The sequence below is a fragment of the Parasteatoda tepidariorum genome, chromosome 10 (genome assembly GCF_982258835.1).
Source record: "Parasteatoda tepidariorum strain Cologne lab strain chromosome 10, Ptep-v5.0, whole genome shotgun sequence".
Taxonomy (NCBI): domain Eukaryota; kingdom Metazoa; phylum Arthropoda; class Arachnida; order Araneae; family Theridiidae; genus Parasteatoda; species Parasteatoda tepidariorum.
In genome coordinates this window covers 102,975,435-102,990,631 of record NC_141764.1, presented here as the reverse complement: position 1 = coordinate 102,990,631, position 15,197 = coordinate 102,975,435, and the positions used below count along the sequence as shown (strand labels likewise).

General features: G+C 32.6%; 1 protein-coding gene across 1 annotated transcript in view; it reads right to left on the bottom strand.

The window, feature by feature from the left end:
• Nucleotides 1-2,522: 2,522 nt before the first annotated feature.
• The window catches only part of LOC107442144 (PDF receptor), a 132,796-nt gene continuing 120,121 nt past the window's right edge, over nt 2,523-15,197 (bottom strand). Inside the window, exons 10-12 of the mRNA XM_071184360.2 lie at nt 6,401-6,584; nt 5,188-5,266; nt 2,523-2,779 (exon numbers count right to left, since the gene is read on the bottom strand). Coding sequence (XP_071040461.1) covers nt 2,703-2,779; nt 5,188-5,266; nt 6,401-6,584 — 340 coding nt within the window. The 3' untranslated portion in view covers nt 2,523-2,702. The remainder of the gene's footprint in view (nt 2,780-5,187; nt 5,267-6,400; nt 6,585-15,197) is intronic.

Here is a 15,197-nt window from a genome sequence, read left to right as displayed (position 1 = left end):
ATATAATGAAATATTTGAATTTTGCCAATTGGGAACAGCAAATATTGTGAGTGGAGGAAAATATGCGCCAATGAATGGTATTTAAATATTTTATAAGCCATGTTATACTCAAATTATCTTCGCCTATTTTCTGGAGAATTCCATTGCAATGTGTGTGAAAGAAGAAAAAAAGACTAAATGAATGACGTTTGACTTAATGATCGGATTTTCCCGCACAAACGACTCAAACTTCTTAGTTTGAAGGTGTCACTTTAAAAATGGTAATTAGCGTAGACGATATTCTAAAATGCAATATCTTACTTCATAAACATTCACTTTTCAGATGGATTAGAGCCTTTATACTCAAAATACAGGGAGAGGACTCATCACAATTTGCAAAATTAGATCTAATATTTTAGGCAAGAGAGTGATCTAAAGATTGGATCCCTTAATGTTATTTTTTCTATATTTTGTCAGCGCGAGGAAATCGAATATTTGAAGTTTCTTTTCACAAAAACTGTTCGACCGATTCCGTTTCAAGTTCTTGATTTTGTCATGTAAAATTATGTTGATTAAACTAGTTTAAAAGTATGTGTACCTTTCACAATTCTAAGTTTTTTTGATCATTGGTAAATCAAAAAAATGAAAAATAATATATAATTATAAAACATTCTTTTTACAAGGAATTATCAACAAGTTCAACAAGTTTTAAAATTGTGTGAAAAATGTTTTGTTTAGCTTTCCGGAGATATGGCGAACTACGAAAAAAGTAAATAACAATAAGGGAGCTGAATTTTAGATCGCTCTCTTGCTTAAACCTTAGATCAAAATCCTAATCAGCCCTCCCCCGTATTTTGAAGAGCTGAATAATCAAAAATCATCAAAATTATTGTATATTTTTTTTCTGATGAAATACGTTTTGATGACTAATTTTTCAACTTACAATATCGTAAGATGTCGTCTGCACAAACTAATTAACATATTTAAGGGATTAGGTCTTAGAAAATGTAAAATTGATACTTAGTAAGTGAAAATTCTATCAAAAGATCAAATATAAAAATCAATGAAGTGTAAGCTTTTATTTTTTTGCATTGTGCAATGCGCAAAGGGAAAAACGGACCACTCTGAACATAGCCTTTGATCTAATGATCGGATCTTCATGATCTAGGATTCCATCATAATGGTTTGAGGGGGTGACATCAAACATGCTAATTAATTGGTGCAGACTATATTTTAAGCTGCGAAGTGACAGGAAACGTATTTTCTCTGAATAAACACAACTTTTTTTTCAACGAATTCGGATTTTTGACCCCCAAAATATAGGGAGTAGCCGCAATCTGGGAAATAAGGTTCCCATAATTTAGCCAGAAAATTTATCCAAAGTTTGGATCCCCTAATGTTAATTTTATTTTTTGCCTATTTCGCAATATCTCGAGAACTTTTTAGGAGAATCGAAAAATCCTTACACACAACTATAAAATTCGTTTATTCAAAAATAAATCCATCCAAAAATTTAATTTAGCAAATATTTACCATTTTTTATTATTTTATTTAGCAATAGTCGAAAAAAATTTGAAAAATAAGACATACAATGTTTTACATCTTTTTAAAGTATCAAATTTTACAAGGCAAAACTCAAAATTTGAGCGAAATTGGTTGAGAGATCTAATTTTAAAGAAGTTTTATGTTCAAAATTTGATTTCTCGGGAATTATTCAGCAGATTTTGCTCAAATTTTGTTAATTGCCATGTAAAATTCGATACTTTAAAATTATGCAAACATTTATATGCATTATAATTCAAAAGTATTACGACAGTTATTAAATAAGATAATAAAAAATAGCAAATATGCATGGAATAGTTTTGCATGGAATTATCTTTAGATAAAGGAATTTTATAATTGTCAGCGAAATATGGCGAAATACGCAAAAAATAAAATTAACATTTGGGGGTCCAAACTTTGGACCGTTCTCCCGAACCAAACTATGGGGATCCTATTTCCTAGATTGGAATTGTTGGAAATGTAGAAAATCTCAGTATTCTCAGTATTTCCTAGATTGCGGCTACCCCCCCCCCATATCTTGGGGGTCAAAAATATGAATCCGTCGAAAAAAAGGTATGCTTATTCAGAGAAAGTACGTTTTTGTGTCTGATTTCGTAACTTAAAATATCGTCTGCATTAATTCATTAGCCTATTTGAAGTCATCCCCTCGAGCCATTAAGATGGAGTTCTAGAACGTGAAGATCCGATCTTTAGATCAAAAGTTACTCAGGGTGGTCTGTTTTTTATTTGGCACACTGTACATTCCTTCCATCCATTAGACTGTTACTAAGTAAAGTTTCTTATGAATACACATTAGAATTGTGTCTTATGTAAACTTTAAGAATTGTTATTAAGATAAAACTTGAGGAACTGAATATTTTATTTCAATATTTTGCTGGCCTTGACTATTTATCTCAATTATCTTCGAAATCCATTTCCTTAGAAAAATAGATTGCTTGCAAGAAAAAAGAGTGGAGAGGGGAAAAAAAGAAAAATTTTAATTTTTTTATTTTTATTTTTTTGTTTCTTTATAGTACATATATACATTAATTCTTGGTATAGGAAAATCAGGTGAAAGACACATGGGTAGAGTACAGGGTTGATGCCATCACAGGTCTTGTTAAAAACATACAAAATCTTTCTTGGAGAAAGTGCATCGAACAAAGGGAATAACATGGAAATCAAACGGGATCATCTTTCGATTCTTCCTCTTCTTCTTCTTCAGTCATGGGCCGTATCTTTGGAAGAGAACAACCCTCTAGATAGAAAAATTCAAAGAATTATGCTGATCATTTATACTAGAGGAGCTTAAGACCACATAACGAAAATCTACTAAACTCGATCAAACTTGCAGTAGTACCTACTACCTAGTGCTACCTAAACCTAGTGCTCGTTTTTTAAACCTTGGTTTTATAGTTTTTGTTTTAGTTTCTTGGTTTGTAAGGGCTTTTTTTTTTTGGTTCGTGCTTAAATGGAAAAAATGGTACTCTACGGCCATTTTTTGTCATACAACGGGCATAACAAATACAGTAAAATAATTTTTTTTGCATACACTTGATATTACTAGTATCCCATTTACATTGATACTTGGATTTTATTTTTACATTTCATGAACACTTCCACGTTTCCTCGCAGAAATGGGATTCTATCAAGTGGGTCCGAATAAAATTGTACGCTAATCGCTCTTAAGCAAAGAGTTCTTTCAGGGATAGAGCGCAAATAATCTTGCTTCTACGTAAAAATTTACCTAACCTAACACATGCTAGTACTACGAGTAGACATGATTAGCTAAAGTGTTTTATAAAATGCAAGTGTGAAATTCACTTGTAAATGTAAGGTCAGTTTAAAAATATATGTAAAATATTAATTTTTTACACTTGCAATGCCCATGGATTTACAACGCCATTTTACTCTCTCTGTTGGAGAAAAATCGAACTCACAGCTTGCACTGACATAACACGCACGGTAGTCTCTAAAGCAGTAATTCTCAACCTTTTTTTTTGTGGCAGCACACTTTTAACGATTTCGAAATTTGACGGCACACAATGAAAAAAATTAGTTTAAAAGTTGTTTACTTAACTATAATACACTGTGTTAAGTAGTTTGTGATAATAATTTTGAATGTGAAATAAAATAATATGTACTACGAAAGCACGTTTATTGAGAGATTAATTATTTCTTTCGACTAATTTTTTATTAGTTAGTAACAGTTATTTATTTTTTTTGCTAGTTATTAATTGTTAGCTTGTTTTCTATAGTTATTAACAGTTAGTTTTTTTGCTAATTATTAATTGTTAGTTTGCTTTTTTTGTTAGTTATCCTTTGTTAATTTGTTTTTATAACTATTAATTGCATAGCTTACTTTAATGATTAGCTTTTATTTCCATTTGAAAGTTAATATTTAGCTTGTTTTAGCCTTTGTTAATTAATAATTTTAATAGTCATTAAATTTCCTACTTATTTCAACATTTTTTAAAATTTTGTGTCTAAGACAATTTAAACATTTCCTTCTTATTTTAACCTATTTTAAGATTGACAGAGACAAGACAATGGCCGACAAAGATGTTCACGCGGTTAAAGCGTGGAAAAATTATAAAAAGAATATATATATATATATCGTAATAAAAAAAAGCATTATAATTTTTATTTTATCATTTCTAATATTTGGCGGCACATTTTAAGAATTTGGCGGTACACAAAAGTGCCGCGGCACAATGGTTGAGAATCACTGCTCTAAAGTATAGTAGGTCATAAAAGTCACATTTACAAATTTGACTCTACCGTGGTGATCATGAACTAGAGAGATAGTTACAAAAATGGAGTCTTCTTTTCAAGTGAATAGTTCCATTTTCGAATCTATAAGAAAGTTGATCTATTAATTTTATTGTTATTGGGTCTCCCCAATCTCAATGCTGGCGTAAAATATCCTTAGTTGGTTGACTAATGGGTGGAGTTCTAAAATGAGTTCTTTTTTTGAGGTCTGAGCCTGTCCATGTCCGAGATATCATTTTTTTTGTATCGATGCCAGATCGATATCCGAGATTTAATATGACACATAAAGGGCAACCTCGAGAAGATAAAAAACTATAACTTGCGAATAGAAAACCCGAGTGAAATATATTATTGAATTTACTTACTATATTTATGGATATAATGATTCATTTTTATAGTTATTTATTTTATAATTCTTAAATCAATGTAAAATTTAATTAACTGAATTAAACGGATTTTTGTACAGTTGTCTAGTCTGAAAATAGTAAGAAAGTATATGAAAACTGGATAATGAGTCTGAATAATTCTTTTCGATAATAAGCTCGTTTCGATCCTTTCTCATACCTATGTGGTTTCTTTCTATTGGGAGTTTCTTGCAGTTTTTTTCTCTCTGAAACGAAGCCCATGTTATTTTCCTTTAAAAAGAAATCCTTCAGTGAATTTAACTTATTGATTCATCTAGGAGTTGCCTAGTCCTCTATATTAGGTTAAAATATGGAGTTAAACATTATTGAATATTCTACACTATCGCCAATCCCATTGGATGGTATATGAATGTAGATTAGACATGCTGTGTAAAATATTTTTCTCCAGTATTCAATGTCTCATGACTTCAAATGGCAACATTATTAAATATTCAAATGATCCAAAGCAGCTGATATTTCAGAAACTTACCTGTCTTCGACCAGCATACGAGCAAAGACTTGTTGGAAGAGCTGTAGTTGTTCCAGTGTTTACAGATAGCTTCCTGCACCTATGATTTAAAAAAATGTACTTTTTTCGAAAATCATAAATAATTATCAAAATGAAGCTCTATTTATAACTACAAATAAATGTATCCTTAGTTGTTTATTAAAAAAAATGTACAGATTCTATATAGAGCGCTAAGTGGAACTCTAAATTTAATTGTTCTCCAAAATATTCCAAATCATGTTAGGGTTTCTGTTAATGAGGAGGTGGTTATATTTGCTAAGTCGTTTTTTCTTCAACTCTAAATTTTACGACTAATTGAATGAGACCCTATATAGGTCGATGAAACACATAATTTTAATGCATAAAACGTTCGTGTGACAAGTTTTCAGTTTCTACCTTGCTATGAAGTAACTATCAGAACGTGTGAGGTATATTTTTGTATGTAACTTTACATGGAAAATATGAATTTTCAGTGCGAAAAAAAAAATGCTTTACTAAGTATTCCACTCCACAGTACCAAGTATAGTTTCTGGTGTAATGAAACATTGAGAATAGCACTACTTGCAGGGAAGTAGCTGCCCCCATTTCTGAAATGTAGCGACGCTAAAATTTATAATTACAACATGAAAGGATACACATAAAGAGTCAGTAAATTTTTATTATTACGCTACATTATACATTATGAATCATTCATTTACTTATTCTTAAAACAAAATTAGTCTGTAAATCAAACATACGCGTAGCAGAGAGAGAATATCAAAAGTATAGGATGAATTCGATGATGAATTCTATTTAGGTTTAATAAAACAGAAACGGATAGGAATGACGCATTATTAAATAATTTAAGACTGTTTGCAGAGATTTACCTAAAAACTAAAATATACCTATCCTTATGACACCACTAAAAACATTCATACATCTTTCAAACATTCATGCATCTTTTATTTCTGTTGATGTATAGCAGCGTAAAAAACTTGCGCCTGCTCATTCTGGATTTCAAACAAACTACTCACGATATTCAAACTGCGTCTGCACTAGTATTTTCGGAAGTGAAAATGCTTCTCGTATGGTGTGAATGCTAAGATTATTCCATTTTTAGTATTTAAACTACACCTTATGTATGAAAGGCTCAATTTAGAGAAATGTAGTGTTCCTTTAGAGTGTCAGAATTCTACTTGGATAGTATTTTACTTACCTCTTTGTTTAAGAAACAATAGAAGAGCGATATGAAGAAACCCTGCGAAGCAGAAAGAATGTGTGCCGTGTAGGCCCAGGCTGCAAATTCTTGAGGTGTTCCCTCTACGGGACCCGGTATCATGTCGAAGATGTTGGTAATGCCTAAGAGAGGAAGCAGAAGCAATGCGGCTCTAACTGCTTTTCTAGAATTGAAAACACCATCAGTTAACAAACATATGAAAAGCATTTTTTTTAACGAGAATCATCAAGAAACTGTTGCTTTCCCGAAAAAAGTTTTGATGCGTCTACTGTGCTAAAACAGATAATTACTCAATACATTTTTTTCAAACGTCAAAATCGAGATCATATTTAAGAATTTTATAATCAAAACTTTTAGAAGTGATGCTATTTGTACCACAGTTGTATCAACTATAGTAAATGAAGGTCGAAAGCTTTCCGAATAAAAATAATTTTAAAAATCGTATCTTTACTTTTCTCCAAAACTATTGAATGTTATAATAATTCCTGAATATATAAATTAGCCACTTTCAAGTGACTAAAAATGTTAATATAGACCTAAGAATAAACTTAATTTCTATAGTGTGAACAGTTCTCAAAATATCTTATTTGGAAACAAACAGAGTTTTAGATATTTCCTTTTAACGCAGTTGGTTTAAAATTTGCATGAAAATGAATAGCAACATTTGAAAGAAAATTGTGAAATTTCGAAATGCGTAATTCGTCTGGATATATTAATAACATTTGTAAAAAACCTCGACTGGTAAATATTAAAATTTGATACCACTTTTAACATTAATTATTTCCAGAGCACATTGTATCTTAGATCGTACAAAAGCATTCGATAGAGTGTCGAAACATAAATTGTTAATTAAACTACATCTTGGCATGGATCTCGGATTTTTTACATCACAGGTCAATCAGAGTAAGATTTAACAAGACTTTTTCTGACAGAGTTGAGCTAGGAGAGGGAGTTCCTCAAGTCTCATTACTCAGCCCTATGCTTTTCTCTCTATATATAGCTGGCATAGAGAAATTATCATCAACTGGCGTAGGAATTGGCTTGTTTGCAGACGACATCGTTCTCTGGTGCTGATACCAATTTAATTGAAATGGAGAGGAACCTTAATAGCACTCTTTCTGCATTGTCAAACTTTGCCTCGGAATTTAAACTCTCTTTTAATTCTGCCAAATCTAGTGCCACCTTTTTTACCACCAATTAAAGATTATACAATTTCCAGCCAAAATTAAAAATGGATAACCAGGACTCTGTTTATGAGAAGCATCCTAAATATCTAGGATTTATTTTAGATCCCGAAGGGACAAGCAACAAGCACATCGAACATATTGTCTCAAAGGGCAGAAAAAGATTAAATATTCTTAAATACATAGAGGGCAAGGACTGGGGAGCCGATGCTTTCACTCTGAGAAATACGTATATGACATTTATTAGGCCGATCTTAGAGTATGGTTTTCCTGTTTTCAGCTGCGCCTCAGCCACCAATTTGGATAAATTGGGGAAGGTTCAACTCAGTGCTGCTAGAATTATTACTGGACTAAGACACTGCTGCCCTAGAAAAGTAGTTTCCTATGAGGCTAACTTTCAACCTCTCCAAACTAGAAGAAAGGCCAACTTTACCGAATATTTCAACTAACTTTCTAGCTACGGTCAGCATAATAGAACCTCCCTATATTTAAACAACTGGAATAACAATCAAAGACATAAGAAAAACAGTCCCTACAGTCAGGCTAAACTTCTGCGTTTGCCTTATAATAAAATTGAACCCCACTCCTTAAAATCTTATCTGAATCCTTCAGAGGGACTCCCAAGAGTTCATTTTAACTTCGATTTTACTACCTCGTTCACCAAGATGGACTTGATCCCAGCTCATCTGAGGCAGTTGGCCTTAGAAGTCATAAATAAGATCTCCGACAATGCCATAAAATTTTTTAAGGACAGCAGTTAACTGGACGACCACGCAGGCAGTGGCATCTACATTGAGAAACCAGGGGATAGACTGTCTATCTGCCTCCGCAACCCTGATTTCTCATCGGTCTTCAAGAGTGAATTAATAGCAATTGAACAAGGCCTTGAAGCTGTTCTTAATGAAAATGACTTCGTGGACCTCTGGATCCTTTCGGACAGCCACAGCTCTCTTCAACACCTCCACAACTGGATTGCAATTGGAGATAAAACTAGTATTTCTGTCCTTTTCAATCTCAAACTCATTTCAAAATTCCAGGATGTTTATTTTCAGTGGATCCCATCTCATGCTGACATATACAGCAATGGGCAGGCGGGTGGACTGGCCAAGGAGGGCTGTTACCACGCTAATCCTTCCTCTTCAACACTTACCTTCTTAGAACATTAATCCATAGTTAATTCTGAAATTTCGAAAGGGTGGAGGATTCCTCCCTGCCATCACTGGTATGCAGGCAAAGAGAAAGGTTCTTCACTCGCCCTCAATTGCGACAGAGCTTCTAAAACCGTATTTTCCAGATCAGCAAGCGGTCACACAAAAAGTATCTCGTTTTTCGAAGGCAGGAGAATCTTCGAGGCCTGCTCCAAATGTTAAACTGAGCAGGCTTCTCCCGAACACATCCTGGACTTTTTGGGACTTTCCAGAGAGGACATATACTCATCCCCTCTTATGGTCCTCGATTTCCTTAGGGTCAACGGTCTGATGGATCTTGTCAAACTTCGTCAGGCATTTGGAGGATAGGCCACAACAACAACAACAATTATTTCCAGAGCAATGAAATGGGGAATCGAAATCCTGCCTCCGTAAAAATTACGAATGCATTTTTTTAGTAAAAGTGTAGATATTTTCTGGACGGGCAGCGGCTCATTTGGACATCATTTCATTTAAATTTCTAACTTACAAAAATAATCAAAAATATATGGTATTTTCTCTTCCAAAAATTTACGAAGTGATTGACTATGTTAAAAGGAAATTGAAATTATTGTCGTTGGGTGAAGTTTTTAATTACAAGAAAAAATCGCAGGAAAAGTGAGATTCCAAAAAACATTTTAGACAGTTTTACGGGCATATAAATCTTCTACTATTTGAGTCCCGTGAATTTTCTTTTATGATCAACATTTGAAGAAATCTATATGTCTGTGTGTGTGTGTGTGTGTGTGTGTCCCTGATAAGTTCCTAAACCATTCGATCGAAAACGATGAAATTTGCTAGCTCAAAGCACGAGGAAGGTCACTGTCGACATTAGAACATTCTACGAAGGACGGTTCGAGCAGGATAAGCGAAAACCAAAACGAGAATTTTCTGATTGATTAAGCGTCAGACATTGTTTTAAATTTTACTATAAGCGATATTAAATATTTTAAACTTACATCAGTTATATTTTCTAGCTCATAACTCTATTTGATACTAAAAAATGTTTATTGCACCATGCTTTAATACTGAATTATTTTTTATTCGCCATGTCAGATAAATTTAATGAGCGTGGTATCATTCGTGACGACGTCATCAAAATTTAAGGCTCCGCTATAGTGAACTCCAATTCAGGGACTCTACTAAAATTATTTGATATATCGTGTTTATTTTGTTTATAGTAATTCTTTTAAAATGTGTTTCTCTAAAAGTAAACAGTTTAAAATCAACGGCAATTGAAATGAAAAAAAAAGTTAATTATTAAAAAGTTAAATGAATGGAAAAGTGGTGCCGCTTAGAAGAAACGAAAAAAATCGCCCTACCATTATTGATGCCAATTATTAATTATCATATCGATATAAAGGAAATCGATAAAAGGTCATATATGCATATCGATATAAAGGAAATAAGCTATGCACTTAAAAAGCAAAATGAATGAAGTACAGGTATTTATTCGTTTCGAGGAACCGTAAAGATTTGCCATACTATTACTGACTACAATAATGCTTAATTTATGCTGATAATACTTATTTTATTTTATTTTATAACGGTCACTGAACAGTCGACCCAAATTTGAGTTTGCGAATACCGATGTTTAACTCCGTCGCCTTGTAATTATTAACCCTATCAAGGGAACTCCTGGATCAGTACCATTTGATTTGTTAAGGGAACTTGGAGCATTTCATAACTCCGACAGATTTAACGTGCACTAGTCACCATTTAATACACGGGGATTCTTCGGCCGACTGGATTCAAACTCCCGTTCTCGCGAACACGAATCCAATGACCTACCAACCAAACTATCCAGGCTCGATAATATCTACTAATATAAATAAAAAAGTAATCTGATTACTAAAAAACTAAGTAAATGGAAAAACCATACTTATTCGTTTTGGGGTGGGTGACCACTTGGATCAGTCTGCGTAGGGACCGAGGATGTGTGGTATGGGTCCTCGTTAAACTGTTCTACCGTAAAGTACTCAACTTCGCGTGCAGGTCGTTGGGCTACCGAAGCTGGGGTGCCATCCCCTCTGCAGAGGATCAAAATTGTGATGGCTTGTCTTCGGATCATCCTCAGGGATGTTTCCCAGACCGTCGCCAATAGCCCATTGTGCAGCTCTAGTGCGACGTAAATTGACTACAATAATATTTGTTTTGGGGATATTATTATTCGCCATATTATAATTGATATCATTGCATAATTAATATTGATAATGTGTATCAGTTGAATAAAAAAATAGTTACATGCTAAAAAGCAAAGTGAATGAAGAAAAGATTAATGGGAAATTTGTTTAGGGGACTGTAAAAAAATCACCTGACGCAGATGAGGCTTAATTTTGGTAATATATGTATTCCTGGTATTATGGCAATTGGCGCAGTTTCTAAAAGAATTCTACAACGCGTTTTCCGTAGTTTCAGAATATGTTTGGTCAACAGTTAGGAAGATAGTATATTCAAATTTTATGAATTATAAATGAAAGAATTTTTTTCCAGCACTACTTATAAATAATTTTTATAGTAAATTAGTAGTCAGATAGAAAAATGGTCATGTTCCAAAATCCTTATCAAGATCTTATAAGAATTTTGTTTGTTTCAAAAATTTCGGCTTTAGTTTGTAGCCATGGATAAATGTTTTTCGCACAAAACTTAAATGTTGAAGGGTTAAGTAATAAGTGCCAAATATACTAATATAGATATACCATATTGTAAAAATATATTTGCTGATTATTAAAACTGCAAAAATACAAAGCAGTTTTCATACAGATGTTGTCGAAATCAATGTCTTACTGCCAGCCCCTTGAAAAGGACATGTACCAGATAAATTTACTTCATTGTGTGACATTGTGATAAACTTCATTGTTAAATTTTGATTATCATGAGTAAACAGCGAGCAATACCATCACGCCAAGTGATTTTAAATATAGTCAGTTTCTATTCTAATGGAATGGACTACAAAAAACGTGTTTTGCTTAATATAATAATGTAAAGTCACGGGAAAGGGCAAAAAATAATAATAAATGAAAAAAAAATATATTTTAGCTTCATTAATAAGATTAGTGGAAAACCATGTAAGTGACATTTTCAGTGAGGCTATAATCAGGGTAAGAGGAAAAAAAGTGAGCAATTAAATTTACCAATTTATTAGGCTGTGGGACTAATAATTTTGTTTTACTACTGCTTAATTTGACAATAAAAATCCCGCATTCATTCTAAAAGTTAATGTAGATTAGTTATGCAAGATTAAAGTGAAAGCAAGAACAATTCTGTTACATTAAACGTGCCCATAATGACGCAACCACTTTATGTTATTTTCCCTGATTCATAAATATCCCTACAAATGTCACTTACCTGGTTCTTTCCCTACGCTCTTCAACAGTGTTGTGCTGCCAAATCTGTGCGACATTTCGTATTGTGTCTTCACTACTGATTCATTATTTTTTTATTTTATTTCCCCCTTGCGAAGAACGGGTATTCAGCTAGTAGTACGTTATTAAATATGAAAGAATAGCTAGAAATGTGTGTTAGAATTAAAACTCCCAAAAAATTAATGAAGCTTAATTAGTTGAATTTTTCAAAAAAACTATATTATCACTTTTATGAGTATCCTAAGCTACATATTTTTAATAGTTCTGTTTATTGCAACCAGGAAACTATTGTAGCACGTACTATTATATCTAGCACAGCTCACTATGGCTAGTCGACAAGTGGTCAAAAAACTCCTTTTGTGAAAAAATTTGTCGATCAGAATAAATTTTTTTTTTACAGTCATCTAGTACAAATCTGCTGTTGAGATTTGGGCACTCTAGTTGTTAGTTGGAAATTTGATTGATGATACATCCTCTATTATGATGTAACATTTGTAGTGGTCAGAAAACGATTGTAACTTGCATTAGCGAGACGTTACATAGAGTTGCGTTTAAAAAAAAACGCTTCAATTATTTTCTACACTTGCTGCGATTTGTAGAGAGATTTTGATGCTTTCAAATAGCGTTTGAGTAAGGGGGAAAAATCTCTCTATTAATCATCAGATTTGATTTAAGCTAAATCTCGATCGAGGTCTAAACTAGTAATTGAGTTTGGAATGAAAAATACCACCCTCGAAGGCAAATTAATAAAGACATGGTTGTTACCGTGAAATCAAGAGAATGTCGACTTTCACAGGTGAATGCCAACAATCACACAGTTGCTTTGGTGAATGTCCAAAATATTTGTTATATCCAATTTGATATTCATTTATTCGTAGTTTATATTGATACGATATTTTAATATCTACTGAGTGTAGATTAGGAGAAAGATCGGTTGAATGCATACTGAGCAGTGTCATTGAACCTTAAGAAAAAAACATTGATGTAGGGCATACCGGGCACTTAAATACCAAAGCGAACTCTGTGATTGTCCCCCATTTTGGTCATTCGTGGTAACATAGTTATGAAATAAAATTAAAAGGAGGTAACTGCAATTTAGAAAGTATGCCATGCACGACATTTTCGTTTTATGTTTTGGATCCATCCATGTTTTTAAACACAATTGTAAAACTCATTTACCCAAATGTAATCACAATTTTTAATAAATGGTAACTTGAGCTTTAATGCGATAAAAAGCAGTTTGTATTATAAGGAACGTAAAATTATAACCTTGATGACAAGAAAAAAGTTCGATTAGAATAATGTGCCAACAACATTTTCATTAGTTTTAAATTAAATAAATATTTCTGAATTGCTATTTTTCAGAGATTTTACCCCTCATTAAAAATGGCAATGACAATTATACGTACACACATACATATCTATTTATCTATATATTTGTCATTGAAATATTTTTTCTAAGACTAATCGTGTGTTTATCATCAAATGTTCTACACCTATTATATTTCACTTTTTTATTTCAGAAGCATTTGTTTTTAAACTGTCTTTACTTTTAGAAAAGAAAGACTTGAATCAATTTTAATTACTAGAAAATTATACGCTCATTTGAACTTATGAAAAACTATTTCGTACAAAAGTTAAATGTTTTTATAATTAATCCTTAAAATTTCGAAAGAGTCATTTTTCTCTTCAATAATTATTAAAAGCAAACACGCTAAATATACAATCACGATTATTAACTACTACGAATATAAAAAAATTACAAGTCAGAAAACAAAACAAAATATGAAATAGTGTAGAGATAATTAAACTTTTAAGTGTTTTAGAATCATTTCATGATTCATAATATTCCATGAGTCGTTATATTCATTATATTCTCATTTACAGAAGTTGAGATACTAATTATTATTATGATTAAAATTAATTCTAAAATAAGAGTGAATTTTTAAATGATTGAAAATTTATTTTATGAAAATTTAACAACAGAGCTTGTAATACTTTATTAATGTTTTTAACTAATTTCGTTTAATCCAAGACAGTTGAGCTTAAATCAGAACTGCTATTCATTCGACTCATCTCTCTCTATATATAAATATATAAAAGCGAAAGTCTGTCTGAATGTATGTTTGCTCGAGAACGTAAGCACCGATTTAGATCATGTTTTTTCCCTAAAGATTCCAAATTTTTATGAAATGGGTTTTATTTTACAACCATCGCTGAACAGTCTACACAATTTCGAGTTTACGGCTACTAATGTTCAACTCCGTAGCTTTGTAAATTTGAAACCAATCCAGAAGACAAGTATTGGGATTGTAACAAGCATTGTCTAGATCAAGTATTGTTAGAATTTTGCCTTCATGGAGAACTTTTAGACAAAAATAACCTACATTTGCGTTACATAGAGAGGTAAACCACGAAAATCTCCCATGGTTAGCCTGACGTCAAGGGGACTCTAATCCCTGATCCGTTTAAGTCAGATGCGGAATTCGCATCGACCAGCCATCGCTGAAGTTCTAATTCAGCTCACCTCATTGGGAGACCAGCACTCTATCTCCTGAGCCACCAAGACTCTATGAAATTGCTTTGTATAACCGTCGTTGAACAGCCGACCCAAGCAACAAAACTTTTGGATCAAGTATTGGGAGAAATTCGCCTTCGTGAAGGACGTTTTGATGGAACTAACCCGCATTTGCGTTACACGGAAAGGGAAACCACGAAAATCTCCATATTTAGCCTGACGGCAAGGGGACTAGTGCTAGATGGCAACCCATGTTCCGTCTAGCACTGCAGACTTACATTTAAGGCCTCGATTAGTTAAGTCTGATAACCAAGAATTTTTTCATCTATTCTTAAATAACTTAAATAAAATTCATAAGTGACCAAAAGCTCTTTTTAATTTTCAATTAAAACCATCATATGAATGTCAAGTCTGATTTTAACTTATTAAAACAAAAAACGTCATTAAACAAAATTTTTTTTAAATTTATTTTTTGTTTTAAAATTGTATCGTTCTTTGTTTTAGATCTGTGGAATCGAAAGT